General features: G+C 43.5%; 1 protein-coding gene across 16 annotated transcripts; it reads right to left on the bottom strand.

Moving 5' to 3' along the window:
• Window positions 1-7,654: 7,654 nt before the first annotated feature.
• Window positions 7,655-12,729, bottom strand: LOC100272627 (uncharacterized). 16 transcript variants are annotated; one of them, XR_004855875.1, is made up of 11 exons: window positions 12,455-12,688; window positions 12,287-12,365; window positions 12,027-12,106; window positions 11,862-11,928; window positions 10,075-10,146; window positions 9,512-9,682; window positions 9,344-9,427; window positions 9,095-9,257; window positions 8,853-9,012; window positions 8,576-8,745; window positions 7,665-8,003 (listed from the first exon to the last, which is right to left on the bottom strand). XR_004855875.1 is itself a non-coding variant. In XM_020547503.2 (9 exons), exons 1-8 carry the CDS (start codon window positions 12,531-12,533, stop codon window positions 9,131-9,133), a joined length of 675 nt encoding a protein of 224 aa, XP_020403092.1. In that variant the 5' UTR covers window positions 12,534-12,729; the 3' UTR covers window positions 7,666-9,012; window positions 9,095-9,130. The 16 variants fall into 16 exon arrangements, 6 of the variants coding, with proteins under 6 accessions (XP_020403092.1, XP_008667466.1, XP_008667467.1 ...); NR_158693.1 differs by having other exon boundaries at window positions 7,820-8,003; window positions 9,095-9,254; window positions 12,455-12,564; XR_004855879.1 differs by having other exon boundaries at window positions 7,655-8,745; window positions 9,095-9,254; window positions 9,593-9,682; window positions 12,455-12,729.
• Between the last annotated feature and the right edge of the window lie 6,331 nt (window positions 12,730-19,060).

Here is a 19,060-nt window from a genome sequence, read left to right as displayed (position 1 = left end):
TGTGCAATGCGAAACTACATACATAACAAACATGTTGTCGCCATGGTTTAGACTCAAGAACACTATATAACGCGTGCATTGATCTTATAGTCACGCGTATGCACACTTAGTATGCCATGAAGTATTATTAAGTACAAAAGACCCTACTACCAACTACATCATACTAAGCGACACATGTCTCAGCGCCTCTTGATGTGACACATTAGACCTACACCTATGGTAGGTGTGGCAACTGCCTAGGAAATGGCATCTCTGATACTATGCCATGACCTAGGCATGATCCCCGGTATGACTCCAAGAACATGATAAGAACATGGTAGTTGCATCTTAGCTAGTAGAAATAATCTATGGTTCATGTAACATCTCTTCTCCCTTACACTATAAATGGGAGGGGTTGAGTAACATTCCAGAGGATTTGGTCAATCATGGGGATTCGATCGATCACAGGCTAAAGACATTTAAGCAAACCACAACATACTCTTGTACAAGAGTTCTCTTAGAAGGCATGCATGAAGGTGGATTAGGACAATAGATAGAACTCCCACTACAACCATGAGATGAGGGGGAGCTAGAAGCTCTAGATGCTCACTAGTGGTTGATCTTGTAATATTTTCCTCCTTTTGCATTCACCAATCATTGATTAGCAAGATAACACAGGGTATTACGTACACTATAGCCTAAACTTCTCTAACAGTTTGCACGTTGGCTCCCACTCGTGCCTAAGTTTAGCATGAACACCGACATGGGTTGTGCTCCCTCCTAACTCTCTTTCTGGTACTCTACGCACCCTAATGTTGTTACATGATGACATTTGGCACGCTAGGTAGGGGACAAGTGTTTTTTAAGCTTGTAGTGTTTTGTTGTGTAGCACATGGCTATATCAACGCCAACATGTTCATCGGTTCTAGTAGCTTTCTCTAACACCTGCTCTACCAACTTCGACCATGAACCATGCCACACGAGACATAGTAATATCAAGCAATCCTAACCACCATGGCCTCCGCCACACAAATATGCCTTAAACCGTCTTCAGCAAATCACTCATATGGACTCTTACACCTGCTCTAGCAACTTCGACCAGGAATCATGCCACACGAGGCATAGTAATATCAAGCAATCCTAACCACCATGGCCTCCGCCACACAAATATGCCTTAGACCGTCTTCAACAATTCACTCATATGGTCATCCAAAACATTGTTTTGCATTGTAGATTGCACTGTGCATAGAGTGAAGTTTAAATATGGGGATGTGGATGGGTAAGCTGCTAGAGATAGTCTTAGTATATCGGCACAGTGTGTCCACAGGTTAGGCTTTGGCACATGCCCCGACCAGGGTGCACAACACTCTAGGGGTGTTATCATATGCCCCCATGGGCCCTAGGGGAGTGTGGCTATTCAATATGTGTCACTCCCCCAACCTCATGTCATGGCAAGAGTGAAGAGGTCTCAAAGCACATAAACTCCTCCCTGCACTAGTCAACCTAATGGGATCATCGTCACCTTGGCCCTCTCAACGTCGTGGAGGCTCTTCTCCACAACCCACCGGTCCTGAATACTAGTGAAGCTATTGTTGAAGAGTGGTGACAAGACATCACTATGAACGTAGCAGCAACCATAGTCAAACTTGGCCCCTCTCCCCATGTAACCTGACCTAGAGAAGGTCGCGACTAATCAGGGTGCGCTCTCTACACGCTCTCAGTCTCAGGCCCCCACTGTGGTCACTCTGGTTCTAGCCACTAAGGCCATACCTTTGTTAGTGGACCCTCCATGATGCCAAGACTAGGTACCCAAAGATGCAAAAGTTGCTCTATATCCTCCTTGCCGCGTCTCAAAAACTCGGACATTACTTTCACACACATATAGTCTTAGCAGTTAAATATTTTCCACATACAGCGATGCTACACAATTAACATGCTACCCGACACATTGCAAAGTGGGTGTCATAATTAGCGGAGTTTGAGCACAAAATAGTTCGTCGCCACATAGTGAAGAGCTAGACACTCGCAAACTTTATGCTTGGGTGACCCATTAGGATTTATGGGGGCGTACCTAGGGCTTGCCTAGGTTATTTCTGATCTAGCTCTCGATGGTAATCATTGGGTGTTGTGCTTTGATGGGTCCAACCAGAGTGAAGGCATATCGCATGATTTCTTCCAGTTTCCCAACCGACAAATAGATCTGTTATTTGTGGTCTTTATTTCTCCACCACCAATAATATGGTTGACCATGAGTTGCTCACTGCAAGGATAAAAACCACCATATTCCTCAGCGTTTAATAAATATTAGTCAAAGGTAATTCTTTGCTAGTGATTAACGAGGTTCAAAAGCTCCATGCACGTAACGACACATAAGTGGCGACCTACACCATCAAAGTCAAGTAGTTTGAGTTATCATTTAGTATCATGTGCTATAGGTATGTACCTAGTGCTGAAAAACGTAAAAATAGAGGGAGCAATGTCACACCCGGATTTAAGGGCCAAACCCGGGCGCGAATCAAATGTGTGCTAGCATCAAGTATCACACATATGATCACTCATGTTACAGAACGAATGTCGCATCTGTACAATATAATAGAGTTATGTTCAAAATAGTTAAATAATTATATCATAAGAAAATAATGATCCAACAACCATAGTTGACTGGGAGACGACGGCCTAGACCTTTCACGAACTCATCACGACATCCTTCATGATCCTCATCTTGTAGTACATGTCCTTAACCTAGGGGATGTGAGTACAGGAAGGGTGAGCTCACATGCGTTCATTGCTCAACAAGTTGTGGGCAATAACATGCATGAGCTCACTTACAGTGGGGCTCATATGAAGTGTAAGGCTTACCAAAGAAGATGGTTAAAGTTGTGCATTGCTTTTAAAGTTGGTCAAAGTTTTATTAGCAGTTACTAAGTGTAAGTAGATACAAACCTAATTAAATAAGAGATCACAATTAATAATAACACCTACAATGCAATGCATATGATAGATTAAGTTTAGTTCCATAAGTTAATCATGCGAGAGTCCTAAGTCGCTATTGACCTCGAGTACGGCTGATATACCAGTTTTACACTATGCAGAGGTTGCGCCCTTTACCCACAAGTCGTGTTACTCATTTGCCAAGGGATTGTGACTTCTCATTCATCTCTGTCGAGGAGATGAGGCAGGGTAGCAATACGAAGCCTTTACAAAGTTCCACTATCTTCAGAAAACCTGCTACGGTTTCTGAGGAGGTCAATATAGGAATCACTCGTCTGAAAAGCCATCGCGGCATGATCGACCCGAGAACCTCCATATATTGCAGCTCCTCTACCGCCCTTGCCTCTTTCAGGTAAAGTAGTCCTCCACTAGCTTTCCTAATTAGTCAGTCAAGGGTGTCTAATTCCATCCTTGTAGTAGCACGGTTATTTCAAGTTAAGCTCCATGTTCCGATTAGCACAATGATCTCGTCATGAATAATAATTAAAACAATAGCATAATTGGAACATGATCATAATTCAAATGTAACATTAATCCCAAAACCATGTAGAACAATAGCAAGTCTACCCAATAATTCATTTGTCTACATGGGGTGGGGTAAACAAATCTAGGGAAACCTATTAGGTTCCATCAAATCAACCTGAGCATGTCACAGTGATTAACAAAAACAATATTAGATAAAGAAAAGTGATCAAAGGCAGAACTTGCCTTAAACTTGAGATTCCTAGGTACTTCACCAACTTGGTCTTCAAGTGACTCGTAACCTCATTGCTACTCGTAGCAATACATACAAATAGACAAGAAGTATATAAAAATAACAGTACACCAAACATGAGAACAAACAGCGTAAGAATATCCTACGCGCTGCTACGAGATCGTAGGTTTGAGAACCACTAGAATCAGAGTTATAGTTAAAGAGTTATAATTTTATGAAAATTTAGGCATAAAATAATTTAAGTGCATGATTTTAATCATATGTGTCATAGCAAAATAAAGTTACTAGATGATAAACAATATCAATATGAATACGAATGTAATGCCAGAATGGATTAATTTGGGTTTCAAACAAAGAAGTTATGCCTTTATGAAGGTTTAGGATTTAATTTCTATATTAAAAATCCATTTTCTGGTTTATTTTATTAAACCTGAATTCTATTTGGACTTCAGACATAAATTCCAGAGAGGACATGGTCTAAAGCATAAAACCTAGGACTTGGATGTAAGGATATTATCACATTAGTGGACGACAAGTTGTTTTCTGGAATGTTGAAGGGGTCTTTTGCAAAACGGACGGTCGAAGGGGTATGCATGCTTTCTGGGTGTTGGATTTCAATCCGAGGGTTCAGATTAGACCCTGTTCCTGCGAACCAGCACAACGCCGAGGGCCCTCCGATTTAAAACTAACGCCCCAGATTTAAAGTTCTTAGATCGAATCTCACACGTACGCGTTGTATCGGACGACCGAGATCCTACTTGAACCGATACGAAGTGCTGACCATCGGATCTAAGTTCGATGGTCGGATTTTAATAAACAGGGTTCTAATGTAGCCCGTTTGATCCGTGATCAACGATCCAGGATCTACTCCGAAGCGGTACGCCCTGGTTCTAATCTAGACCGTCCGCTTGCATATCGACGACCACGACACGCACCCTCATCATTCCGGCTTGCCCCGGCGACGCATAGGGCGAGCCCGACGGTGCCATCGCCGACGACAAGTAAATCGACCACCCCGGCATACAACTTCACTCAGACAGGCGCTACTTGAAGAGGAAGGTCAGGCGAATGACATGGTTGAGTTCTTACCGGTCGTAGAGCAGTAGCATACCTTGACCACGAAACGAAGCGGCTCCGCAGCAATGATGTACTCCGATGACGAATTCCCAATCACTCACTGATCCTCTGTGCTACCGATCTCCACCAATGGATCTGTGATGGTCCAGCGATTCCCCAAAGCTACCAATCAAGGCTCCACTGATGCCCTTTCTCGAGGATGTGGCTGGCGGCGGTCGGTGTCCCTCTTTTGTGCGAGCTCATGGTTCGTGGTGCTCTCCCAAGATGAAGATGGCTAGGGGGTGCGGGGCTCGATATTTATTCGTCGGGCCGAGGGGTTTGCAGAGTCCGGTAGCGAAAACTCCGCTCGGTCTCAACATCCTCGAGCAGCGGCCGGCGACCGCAGTGATCGGAGGAGGAAGGGAAGCAGGTCACCGGGGCCCACGCGTAAGCGACAACGGGCGAGGAAGAGGGAGCATTCGGTGAGGCTGGCGAGCGGGACCATTTGGAAGTAAGGCCACCACGGCGCACGCGCACGGTGAGACTTCCCTTAGGGGCCCACCTATCGGCGCTAAGGCGTAACTAGGGCTGGAAACGAGCCGAGCCGAGCTCGGCTCGGTACCTGAACGAGCTCGGCTCGTCCATTCCACGAGCTGGCGAAAGATGCTCGGCTCGCGAGCCATATTCTAGTACTTATTGTTGCATTATTTAGTGAATTAACATTAAATAAATTTGAAATATAAAATCATCATTCAACATTATGAGTAATTTAAATTATAAATTGTAATATATTCATCATCAAAGACTAAAAATGAGCTATTATCCATAAAATTATCTACTATTCATTATTATTCTATAAATTGATCATTTTTTAAAGGCTCGCGAGCCGACTCGGCTCGCTGCAAAAACGAGCTCAAAGAAGGAGCTCGGCTCGAGGCTCGAACTTATTTTCCCAGCCCTGGGCAGCGCAGGCACGCTGGAGTGGGCTGGTTTTGAGGGCGAGTTGGGCCAGAGTGGGGAAACTGGCCCACGCGAATTTCTTATTTTCTTTTCGTTTTCTTTTCTTGTTTTATATATTTATTATTATTATTCTTTTCCAAACTAGATTCAAATAAAAGTCAAATTTAAATCTGGGTTCAATGTTTCAAAATCAAATGCGCAAACAAAAGAACTCTCAACACGAATGCATGTTTTAATCCAATTATTAATTATTCTATTCCCTCGGATACATAATACATGAACAACACAATTTATCCATATAAACACTTGAAAAATCTTAATGGTTATTTATTTTTATGAATTTCAAATTTCGATTCTAGTTTTCAGTATTTAATACAACTCTGAATAATCAAAATATACTATCATCCTTTATTTTATTTTTAAAATAGATGATTACCAAGGTAATAAAATTCTTATTAAAAGACATTTTTAAATCCATATTTTTAGAAGAACTTTTTTAATTACTAAGACATGAATTTGGGGTGTTACAAGCAAGCTTATAAATGGACTTGTTTGTTGCATCTACCAAAAGTGGCCTCAGATCCCTTCATATATGTATGAGTTGTTACATAAAGCAAGTAACATGCATGATAACAAGTGGTATTTCTTTCAAATAAAAAGGAATGTGACAAGTGGTATCTCTCATGACTATGTAAACGAAGCTTTGATAAACACTACATAATAACTAAATGTTAAATTTTATATTATTCAATTGGTGTCTAGACACCTTTGCTATAATATTGATCTCACAAAGGTCTGATTGAGTTATTACATATGCTAATGATGAAAGGTACCTGATGTAAAACTTCAAGTGATATTCACATTTTGAAGGTAATCCTATAATTCTTGGCATCATAATGTAGTGTTGCTTCGTCCATAAATTTCAAAACCAACATATGTGCAAAACTTAAAATTCAAACACTTAGCACATATGTAGAGGGACCTAATGCTAATGCTACCCGGTGGATTTGTGAAATTTGTTCAAAACTTCACGAATGGTTAAAATGCTTGAACAAGGAACATAATCCAGATGGGATGGTTAAGCTACTAGAGATAGCCTTATAACCTTATAATTTTGTGTCCATCACCCATATGGTCACCTAAAACACCATTTTGTGTCTATCACCCGTATGGTCACCTAAAACACCATTTTACACTGTAAACTACACTGTTCGTAGAGTGAAGATTGAATATAGGTATGACGATAGATAAGCCACTGAAGATAGTCTTAAGACCATGTGCAGGCTATCTCTAGCAGCTTACCCATTCTCATACTCATACTCAAACTTCACTTTACTGATAGTGTGATCTACATTGCAAAATATTATTTTAGGTGACAATATTAATGAGGTGTTTTAATGACCATATATGTGAACTACTGAAGACAGCCTAAGAGGCTTGCATAAGAGGCTTTTAGGCTATCTCTAGCAGATCACCTATCGCATCTTATATTTCAAACTTCACTCTGTAAATAGTGTCATATATAGTTCCACATCCCCCTATTACACTAGCCGCTAGAGACAATCTTATGCTCATCCTCATGGAAGTTTTGTGAAGAGCAAATATATGATGGAATAGTGCTTTATTGGAGTGTCTCCCTAGCATGGACCGTTGCACGCTGGTGCTGTGGTGCTCCGGTATCCGGGAGCTTAGCTGATAGTCCCTGTGTCCCTAATTAACTATTAAGCGCTGATTAAAATTTCTTAAATTTAACTTGATTTGTAAAAAATAGCAATATTTGTATCTCCAAATAGGTTCACTATAAAAACAGAATCAATGATCTATATAATAATACTAATATATCTTCTAAATATTATTATTTTCTTGTATCTAATTGATCCAAGTTGAGCATGATTAACATCTCGATAAGTGTGAGGACGACATTTAAAAAAGAAAGGAGGGAATACGCTCATATCGCAACGAACAATCAAATAAACAATTTAATTCAGCTGAACTAAGTGTGTATAACATTCAACCAGGTTAACAACCCAACTAACAGTCAATGTTTTTCAGTACCGTAAAGAAAAGAGCAGAACACCACTAAACCGTCTAAACACTTATGTAAGGTTACCCATTTTTTTTCACAGAAGCATATCAAAGTTCGTGTTACAAAATCCAGAGCCTGATGGGTCAGCAGACTCCACAAATGACATGACTACATGAGACTAAGTCTTTGAAGCAAATCATCAGCATTCAGATCCAGAAGATCAATCAACTAGTCAGGCATTTCTGTCGCTGAAACTTCTCCCCACGCCTTCTATTGCTGAAGAAGGGTAAAGAGCACCAACAAATCCAAATACTCACATGCCATCATACCTTTCCTACTCTCGATACATTAATGCAGAGAACTTCCTTATTTCATGCAAATCATTAACTTGCAAGCATAAGTAGGTGAGATTAATGAACACTTGGGGTAAAAGATACCCTTTTATGACTCGTGATCATGTCAATGAACTTGGATTGCACTACAACGGCATTATGACACGAGTGTGTATACAGCTTAAACAACAGTACAACACTCACCTCTACTCAAGACAATGGAACAGTTTCCAAAAGTAAGACTGAGCTTATGCTTTTCTTTACAAGACATGTCTGGCAAATGGCAGAAATGCATTGACAGCACAACCAGTGCATGCAACAATTAATAATGCACATGTAGGCTTATGATCCAACAACCCCAAAACAGATCTATGATAAATCAGTGCAGACACTTCTAAACCAAAATATTAAAAGGGTGTTAACACCTAAGCATGTAGATTCAAGATTCGTGGTGTCATGCATTTTATGACACGAAAAATGGGAACACTGAATTCAGCTAAATCATTGGAATCTTACTTGTCAGCATAATAGGTGCAGACAGCAGCAAATTGTGCAGTCAGCTGCAGTTCCATCATCTCATCAGCCATCATCATCAACAACGCAAACAGCACAGATTATATCAACTTCAACAGTAAGCTACGTGCATGTTGACCGCATATCAGCCAGCATATCTTCACTCCATGTAACTAGAAAGGTGCAAGTCACCATGAATAGTAAGTACTAAATACTGAAAAGACAGTTATAATATGGTAATACTAATATGAAGGTTAAAAGTGGAATGTAACTGGTATACATAAAGTTTTTGATAAGCAGTTCAGGTGCCAAACAGAAGTAGTATTCCAAGTTTGAGGCAGCAACTGACAGACAGCACTACAAAACTTTAACTGAAAAGTGCCCACCATTGAGCACAAGCATAGCCACACACACATAGGATCAGAGCAAGTCCATTCATCCTACAATAAAGAAACAAATTTAGATCGACAAACTTTAGAGATGAATGACAGTTCACAAAAATAATGAGAACAATCTAGGGACCTGAGCTGTTCAAGATGCTTTGCAAGTGAATTGTGCTTATGTTGAAGGGCTCCGTGAGCGTGGAGACCGGTCATCATTGTGCCTGACAGGAGATCTCTTAGGAGAAGGTGGCGTCTTGCGAGGAGGGGAGCGACTAGGGCTCCTACTTGCAGGTGATGCGCTGCTAATAATTGTAGAAAGAAAAAAATGTTTACTGTAATCCAGAAAGACAAGAGAAAAATGAAATCTGGCCCTCTCTATTTTGCAAACCTGTCTTTGCCACGCCTCTTGTAATCATCAGGAGTGTAACTGCGGCTGCGGCTATGACTAGGGCTTCTTCGTGCAGGAGACAAACTGCCCATAATCACAGCAGATGATGTGGTGAATAAGTGCAAACCAGCAATATGGAACAATTAAACAAATGTTCTGTGCATATGCCTGTCTCTCCCACGCTTCTTGTAATCATCAGGACTGTACCTGCGACTCAGGCTACGATGGCGGTAATCCCTATCTCTGTACCTGTCACGGGCGTATCTATCTCTACTCTGGCTACGGCTTCGCCTTCTATAATCTCTATCCTGGTAGTCATCTCGATAATCATCACGGTACCTTCAAATGAGTCCAGTCACAGCATTAAGAAAACGGAAAGAACAAAATTTGAATAAGCTTGAGCTAAACAACAGCAAATCACAAATTCACAGCCCGTATAAAGAATATAGCTTAATTCATATTCACGGTGGAAATGATGACACAGGTTAACAAAGCTATACCTAATTCTGAAGATGAAATATGACTTTTGCACACAGATGCTCCACGTGACAAGTGCATTGACACTTATCAATCAATGGCACACAACTACACATCACCATTAAAGACAGAGAGACTACTCAATTTTACACTTTAACGAAGCTAAAAGACACTGGTGGGTATCATTTATTCTATAAACTTTGAAGGATAAAAAACATGTGCATAACATTCAGAAAATGATGGTGGTGCTATACCTCCGTCTTGGACTGCGGCTTCTGGAACGGCCCCTGGGCCTTGGAACTGGCTCCATTATTCTCCCTTTATTACTGTGAAAGTTGGAGAAAGAAGAATATCATGCACGGATTCAGTATCGACAATAAGACCAGAGAAATTAATCCTGCAACAGTATATATTTAAGAAACTCGCACTAGGATGCTTTGCTATGAAAGCAATTAAAGGAAAAGTTGTGATTGCTCAGTGTGTTCCTAAGAGACATATGATGATTTAACTCATCAACATCAACATAGCCTTTTAGTCCTAAATAAGTTGGGGTAGGCTAGAGTTGAAACCTAACAAGAAGTCACCAAAAAGAGAAAGAGAGAGAAAGGGAGGGGGGAAAGCTTTTGAGAGAACTAAATGGGAAAAGGCCTAATCACGGTTCGGACACATGGATAGCTTCTTTCCAAGCACTTCTATCAAAACACAACTCCTTTGGGATATTACATTCCTTGAAGTCCCTTTTGATAGCCTCCTCCCATGTTAAGTTTGGCCGTCTTCTACCTCTCTTCACATTATTGTCCCGTCTATGATGCCCCTGTGCACTGGTGTCTCTGAGGTCTCCGGTGGACATGCCCAAACCATCTCAACTGGTCTTGAATAAGCTTTTCATCAATTGGCGCTACTCCTAGCCGATCGTGTAAGTCATCGTTTCTCACTCAATCCAATCTTGTGTGCCCACATATCCAACGCAACATACGCATCTCTGTGACACTTAGTTGTTGGATATGTCGTCTCTTAGTAGGCCAACACTCAGCCTCATATAACATAGCAGGCCTAATCGTCGTCCTGTAGAACTTGCCTTTCAGCTTTTGTGGCAGTGTGGCCACTCTCTTGTCACATAGGACTCCCGATGCTTGACGCTATTTCATCCAACTTGCTTTGATCCTATGGCTATCATCTTCATCAATATCACCATTTCTCTGTAGCAGCAATCCCAAATAACGGAAGGTGTCCTTCTTGGGTACTACCTACCCTCCCAAACTTACATCTCCATCACCACTAATTGTAGTACCAAAGTCACATCTCATATACTCGGTTTTGGTCATGCTAATTCTAAAACCTTTTGACTCTAGGGTCTGACGCCATAACTCCAGCTTTCTATTCACTCCTCCCCGACTAATTCTAATTGTAGTACAAAAGTCACATATGATGATTTAACTAATTTACTCTATTCGTCATGTGGCACTAGGTTTTTTTTTTGCTCCTTACTCAGTCCCAAGAAAAGTTACATGGAAAATTAGGACATGTCGTATTCACTAAAACGAAACGACAATTTACTGTGTTCTTGTTATTGAAGTACCAACCTACAAGACAAAATAAAGAAAAATAAATAAAGATACACCAAAAACAGCTGGCAGCATAAGTGGCTGTAATATTGCACAAGGAACCAACATGACTAAATAAATTGTACCTGATTATGATAATCCAACCCAAGTAAACTAATAGACACATCTAAACGTGGTTCAAACGTAAAGAAGTCATCCATATATATAGCATTATAAATGCTATAACAACCAGTGTTGTCTCTTTGCTCTAACACAGGTATCGTACCATGTATATGGCAAAAGGTTTAACTATTGCCTAATGTATCTATCCAACCAATAAACGACAGAGATTGCATTTATAATTTAGAAAATTAATGGCACATAACAAGTACATTGATCAAGAACAGCATACAGACATGACAACTAAGAACTAAATTAATAAGATATCATGAACATCCACAGAAGCAGGGACCTAAAGTAGTGGATTGGTGTCTTACATCCGTTCAGCATTTGGACCGTACTTGGCAAACTGCACCATGATCTCCCTCCCGTCTACCAATCTCCCTGCAAATAAAACTCAGCACAGGTGAGCAACCATGCAATCTGAAACCACACGAGGAGCACACTGATTTCCAGAGGTGAGAACCTTAAACAAAACTCACCATCGAGCCTATCAACTGCCTTCTGTGCCTCGTCCTCGTACTTGTACCTCACGAACGCGAATCCGCGCGAGTCGCCAGTCCTACAGCCATAACCCATTAACCCTAGAAGAGCACACAATGTTCACACAAACACCTCCGAGAACATACACGAGCGTAGCTCCCTAATTCCATATTCCGCACCAGACACTCAGCCATCGCACACAGGTCAAACTCTCGAATCGTGGATAGAAATATCCTTATCCTGTTCGCCTCGCGCTCACCTGCGGTCCCTTGGGATGTAGATGTCGACAATCTCGCCGTACTTGTCGAAGAGCGGGAAGAGGTCATCAGCAGTCGTGCCTGCGAGGCACCCAGATACATGAGTCGCCAATTCAAAGCCCGTACGGTATCTGGAGATGGGAACGGAAGCGGGGAAGAGGGGAACTCACGGAAGGTGATGTTGAGGACGAGGAGTGAATATGTGTCGCGGATCGGCGGCGGCGGACCGGATCGACCGAAGCGTGACATATCGCCGGAGCTTGGGGCTTGAGGAGCGGCGGGTGGATGAAGGGTGGGGAGGCGAGAAGCAAGAAGGGATGTGAGGTGGGAGGGGAGGGCCGGAGGGGAGTGGGAGAGGGGTCCACAGAAGCTGCCGATTCTTCTAGGTTTGCACAGTTGCACTGCGCGCACGCGGGCACGCGGCACGGTGAGACGACAAATGGGCCCGTTGCGTACGAATTTTTAGCCTGTGGTATTCGGGCTATTGTTTTGATTGAATGAGGCTTTTTGTTTCGGATCAAAACGGCCTCAACTCCTCTCTCATTCGTAGTGTTTTTTTAAGAAGGATTCTTTTAGTTTGATGTATGCAAAAGTTTTATACTCATCCTATCTCCTAGCCACCAAATAAAGATTTCAGAAATCATATAATGGAGATCCGGTTGGCAAAAATTTAGTTACCAAAACTTTAGGCTAGCCAGTATTTTGGACATTATTTGATTTGCTTTTAAAATTTATCAGCATCACAATTAGCACGTTAAATATATAATAAATATATTTGTTCAAGTTTTATCAACTTTTGTTTACCAAATCTTTCTCGTGACAAGTTTTGTAGCTAACCAATCAAACTTGAAAATACGAAGGTACATCTATTAGAAAGTCGCCTATTTGGTGAAACTCTCCTTTATAGTGTAGTCTACATTAATGGCTCTCTTCAAATCGTGTTGATCAGACTCCTTTGGAATTGGAAGTATGGGCTGGAAGCACTTCATTAGCTGTAAATCGAAATTTTCTAAAACAAAACATTGACAATTGTCTACAAGCTTCACACCCCCTTCTTATTGCCCTAAAAATTACGGATGGTGATGAGACACCAACGCCTCCGGAGATTATGGCAGCTATGGATAAAAGCATAGGCCATAATAAAAGAGTCAGCGAAAGAAAAGCCACAATTACTTGCAAAAGTAATCTCATGCTTTTAAAATAGATATAGGAAACTCAAAAGAAAAAAATATGTATCAATAGTTTATTTGAACGTAAAACAAGTATTGATAGGAAACTACTACGTTGTTATGTTGTATTATCGTACAACAAAAAAATGTGCTCTCATTTGTATTACCGTCCATCTAACCAATTCAGTTAGATGTCCTTCTGCTCCTATGTAATATTTACATTCAGTATTCTAACATATGTGTTACTGTCGGTGTTTTGGGTCCGACCGCACACCCGGGATTGCCCCTCGAGGTGTTTTTAGGAGTAGGACGGTGTCGACAACTGTAGCAAAATGGTTCGTGCCGACTGCACGAGGGACAGTGAACAAGGTTTACAGGTTCGGACCGCTTAGAGATGCGTAACACCCTACGTCCTGGTGAGTATGTTTGGTGAACGAGGTTACAAGAGAGCTCTCTGAATTGAGAGTGTCGAGAGTTAATGTAGGTGGCTAAGTAAAATAGGGTCGATCGTTCTGAAGGGGTGCCCCCTAGGCCTTATATACTCGACCGTGGGGCAATACATGTGGATATGATAACAACAAGTAGCTAAAAGATAGTAAACCTCTTGAGTTTATCCCTGCGTAACCCTCGCCGACTTATCCTCGCATGGCTCCGTTGCATGGGGGCTCCAGCGCGGGAAAGTCGGATCTCTGTTGTGGTCACTCGCTCGACGTCGTGGGTCGTCCGGGTTTACATCAATCCGGCCTCATGTCGATCTGCTCTGCTGGTTGTCTCTCCTCAGGCCCACGAAAGAATGACCTTATGATTTATTGGCCCTTGGGCCTTTCGTGAGGTCTTTTACTCTTTAGTGGACCCGGGGGATATCTATCCCCCACAAGCCCCCGATCTTTGGGTTAATTTAGAGGTAATCAGCCCAAAGATCCCAGGTCCAGCTTGCAGGTGATTTGAAGAAAATGACTTCCTGTTGTCTTCTCCTGCTCCGATCGCTCGTTGACCGAAGCTTAGTTTCGTGCTTGTGCCTTAGAGGTCGGCATTTCAATTTGTAGGATTCTGAACTTCATTGGGTGCACCGGAGGTGCACCCAATGGGTGTAGCCCCCGAGATTCGAGTAGATTTTTAGAAAATAATCTACTCGAAGGTCTTCCCCAGAGATTATCTCCATTTGTGCTCCTGCGTTTTGGTTGAGGGTTGGCCTTTTAATCTTGTCCCACGCCTTAGAAGTCGGCACTATCTTGGCTTGGAATGATAGTCCATGGGGTGCACCGAAGGTGCACCCAATGGGTGTAGCCCCCGACCTTCAAATGGATTTTTAAGGATAATCCATTCGAAGGTCTTCCTTTCGTGCCTCTTTGCTGAAAATTATCCTTTCCGCTTGTAGAAATTGGCATGGAGCTATTTGCATTATACTTTGGAGGTCAGCATTATGTCATCAATATTTTGCTTCAGAGGTCAGCATATATTTTGTCTTTAGCAGCTGAGTTCGCAATCCATCTGTATCTTGCTAGGTAGTGCAATTTATTTGCTCTGCGAATGATTGGACGTTTGATGGACGTTCTCTGTCTAGTCTTCACATCGCTTCTGTCGGCCATATTTTGTACTTCACTAGCTATATTTGGCTTTCCTCTGATCCTTACTGATATCTCATTTTTGACTTGAGGTATTCACTGCGTGCCCTGCACAGATGTGACCGTTTTGAAAAATATACTGATAATTTCTGGGTGTCCCCCCAATGGGTGTGGGCAAGGGACGGCTTGGTACGCTGAGTGTTTTAGCCGGCTGCTTCGGAGTAGTAATGTGATGTGACGGCCAGTGTAATCATATCCTCTGCGCTGTTGACTGGAGTCCCAATGGGTGTAGTGTTGCGTGAAACGGCGTCAGCCGCCTGACGTGTCTTCAGACGGGTTGAAGTGCTTATTGAATGCTTTGCGACTGTTCAGTGACCGCGGTTGGAGGTGAGCGGTTGCCTTCTCCTTCTATAAATAACGTCGTTGCCTCTCTGGCTTTTTCACATCTCTTCGCTGTTCTCTGCTGCTTCCCTCTCTTCTCTCCCGTCTGCTTCCACCATGGGCAAGAACAACAAGCGCAAGCGTGAGCCAACTCCTCCATCGGAGGAGTTTGGTGACTCGGAGTATTCAGAGGAGGAGTTCTCCTTTGAGTCTGAGGGGTCTCCGGCTCCCGTCCCCCTGCGTGAGTCGTCTGACGACTCAGACGACTCCCAGGGGCTCGCGGCGGAGGTCTGGACGTACATCCGGGTTGTCGAGCGCTCCGGGCTCGAGGGCTCGGATGAGTCGAAGTACTCCTCGGATGAGGAGGACTCGGACGGCGGCGGTGAGGACGAGGACGACGATGACGACGACGGCGACGACGACGACGACGACGATGGCGACGGTGACGGCATCAGCAGCGGCAGGGGCAGCGGCGGCGACAACAAGGACGGTGACGGCGGCGGCAGCAGGGGCAGCAACAGGGGCGGCAGCAGCAGGGGCAGTACCAGGGGCGGCAGCGGCGGCGGCAGCAACAGGGCCAGTGGCTAGACGCCACTGGTCTTTTAGATATTAGTATAGTATAGTTAGAATAATGTAGTAGTTATGTAGAGTAGTATAGCGTAGTGTAGTAGTAATAGTAATGTAATGTAGTAATAGTAGGGAAGTATCAACTCGTAAAGAGTTGATTTGTAAGTTTGTTATCTTCCCTTTTAATGAAAGAATGACGTTGGCTTTTCCTTGATAACTCGTCTTGCTTGTTTGTGAAGCTGATTCCTTTGAGACAGTAAATGAATTACTCGGGCATCAAACTGATGCTTTTAGGAATAGCCACCGAGTAACTATGTAGATGGTGTCGGTGCTTTTAGAGTAACTGCTGAGTGATTGAACACAGTATCAGAGTTTTAGAGATAACTGCCGAGCGACTGAATACAATATCAGCTTTTTAGAGGTAACACCGAGTGACTGGGGGGCGACGTTGGCGTTTTAGAGGCAACGCCGAGCAACTGAACACTATATCAGTGTTTTAGAGGCAACACCGAGTGATTGAATACAATATCAGGGTTTTAGAGGCAACGCCGAGTGACTGGAGGGCGACGTCGGCGTTTTAGAGGCAACGCCGAGCAACTGAACACTATATCAGCGTTTTAGAGGCAACGCCGAGTGATTGAATACAATATCAGCGTTTTAGAGGCAACGCCGAGTGACTGGAGGGCGACGTCGGTGTTTTAGAGGCAACGCCGAGCAACTGAACACTATATCAGCGTTTTAGAGGCAACGCCGAGTGATTGAATTCAATATCAGCGTTTTAGAGGCAACGCCGAGTGACTGGAGGGCGACGTCGGCGTTTTAGAGGCAACGCCGAGCAACTGAACACTATATCAGCGTTTTAGAGGCAACGCCGAGCGATAGCAGGCCGCGCGAGCCACTTTGAGGATGATGGCCGAGTGATGAGGTGGTGCACCGGTGTTCTGGAGATAACTGCCGGGTGACCACGTGGCTCGCTGGGGTTTTGGAAATAACCACTGGGTGATGACTGGGCACTTTTTGAAACGGTATCTCGCTCGAGAATATCCCATAAGTGCTGCGCTTTTAGCCGCCTTTGCTTTCCGTGCCCTAGTTCTTGTTTTCCCGCTTCTGAATCCTCTCTGCCATTCGCCTCCCACTCTGCCCGCTGGTAGAATCGAGATGGCACCCAAGAGGAAGACCGCGAGCTCGTCTGCTGTGGTGATTCCTCCAATCGACCCCAACAGCCAGTTGCCTTTCGCAGGTAACCACATGTCCGTCATTTCTGAAACTGAACTTCTTCATCTCGTATCCATCGGGGTTCTTCCTCCGCGGGAACTCTGTTCTTGGCGGATTTGCCATGGGTTTACTGTTCCGACAGAAGATACCCACGAGTCCGTTGTTTACGCCCCTTTTCTTCTCCGCGGCCTCGGCCTTCCCATCTCTCCCTTTTTCCGCGGCCTCCTTGATTTCTACCATATTAACTTGACCCATTTGAACCCCAATTCAATTCTGCAAATCTCCATTTTCGTTCACTTATGCGAAGCCTTTCTTGGCGTGCTGCCACATTTCGGTTTATGGAAATACTTGTATCATTGTCGCCCTGGGATGGCCGGGGGACAACATCAGTTGGTCGGGGGTGCCAGCTTGGAGATGCGCCGCGGGAGGAAAACTGAATATCTCGAGATCCCCCTCAAGGACAGTATTAAGGGATGGCGCCTAGAGTGGTTCATAGTTGAGAATTATGGTAATTCTCTCCCCTCCCGGTCGGGAAGACAGCCGGACGTTCGCACCCCAAGCTGGACCGAGTCTCCCACAGATCAGGAGGTAGCTGAGGCAGGTGTGTTGCTAGCTGAAGTTGGACTGCTGAAAGAGAGGGGTCTAACTGCTGAAGCTGTGGTTACTGACTTTGTTTTCAAGAATATTCAGCCACTGAAAGACAGGGCCTATCCAGCTTATCTGTATCGAGGGCTAGCCGACTCAACTCGGGTTACCAATAGGAGAATTCCTTCTGCAGACTTGGTGAGCCGACTTGAAATGATCCTCAAGGGCAAGATGTCAAATGTTGGTGCTCCAGTGGCGTACTCGGCCTGGAACTTGCCTCCTCCCAAAGCCTTCACCCTTTTCGTGTCGAATCCACCCATTACTGATGGTTGTTTGGGCCTTAGAGTGCGACCCTCTGCTGAAGAAGTTAGTGCTTTGGTTGCTTCGCTTGGGGAGATTCCTGATGACGAACGACATGTCCATTTTGAGGTGCCCCTGAACCCTAGTGATGCAGATATAAACGCTATGCTCGATTTGCTAGCTGAGGATTCTTCTGATGCTGCTCCTGCTGGGGCGTTGGCAGTGGTGCCCCTCCCAGAGGTTGATACGACTTTGGATGCTCAGAAACCTGTCAATACTCGCCTGAGGCGCCCTTGCCGAGCCAATCAGCCTGATCCTTCTGCTGATGGGCAGAAGAAGAAAAGAAGACGCCTCCGGCGTGTAACACCCAGTTTGTAATATATATAATAAAAGAGGAGAAAAGACATTTCCTATATTTTATGTGTGTATTGAATTTACTTATCATCACATGTGAACACCATATTCAAACAACAAATAAATAATAAAGATATAAGCCACTAACTCATGCATCATACTGGAATTTTATTTTGTATGCATTTTGTGACAACATGGAATAATGTGAAGTATACTAAAGTCCAAACTAGAATTTAAGATTCAAAGGGGAAATTCAAGAATTTAAAATAAGAGAAAGAAAGAGAGAAAGGATATAAAAATATAAATAATATCCAAATTTGAAACTTTTTATGAGCCATGTAATCTAAGGATAAAGTTGTCACAAGTTTGAATTTAAATAATGATTTGAATTTGAATTGTGAGATAATGGAGAAGAAAAAAAAGGAAAATAAAAAGAAAAGGAAAAAAAACGGATAATGGGCTCACTGGTGGCTATTCGGCCCACCAGGGGATTTCCCTCGCGCGGCCCAACCCTTTTTCACAGCGCGCGCGCCCGGCCAACTGCCATGTGGGGCCCGCTTGTCATTCGCTCTACGCACTACCGCCTCACGCGCGCACTCCTCGCCACTCCGTCACTCCTGTGTAGGTCCCGCAAGTCAGC

Source organism: Zea mays, chromosome 2 (genome assembly GCF_902167145.1).
Source record: "Zea mays cultivar B73 chromosome 2, Zm-B73-REFERENCE-NAM-5.0, whole genome shotgun sequence".
In the NCBI taxonomy this organism is placed as follows: domain Eukaryota; kingdom Viridiplantae; phylum Streptophyta; class Magnoliopsida; order Poales; family Poaceae; genus Zea; species Zea mays.
Note: the sequence above shows the minus strand (reverse complement) of the source record. Positions and strands in the feature narration are given on the sequence as shown.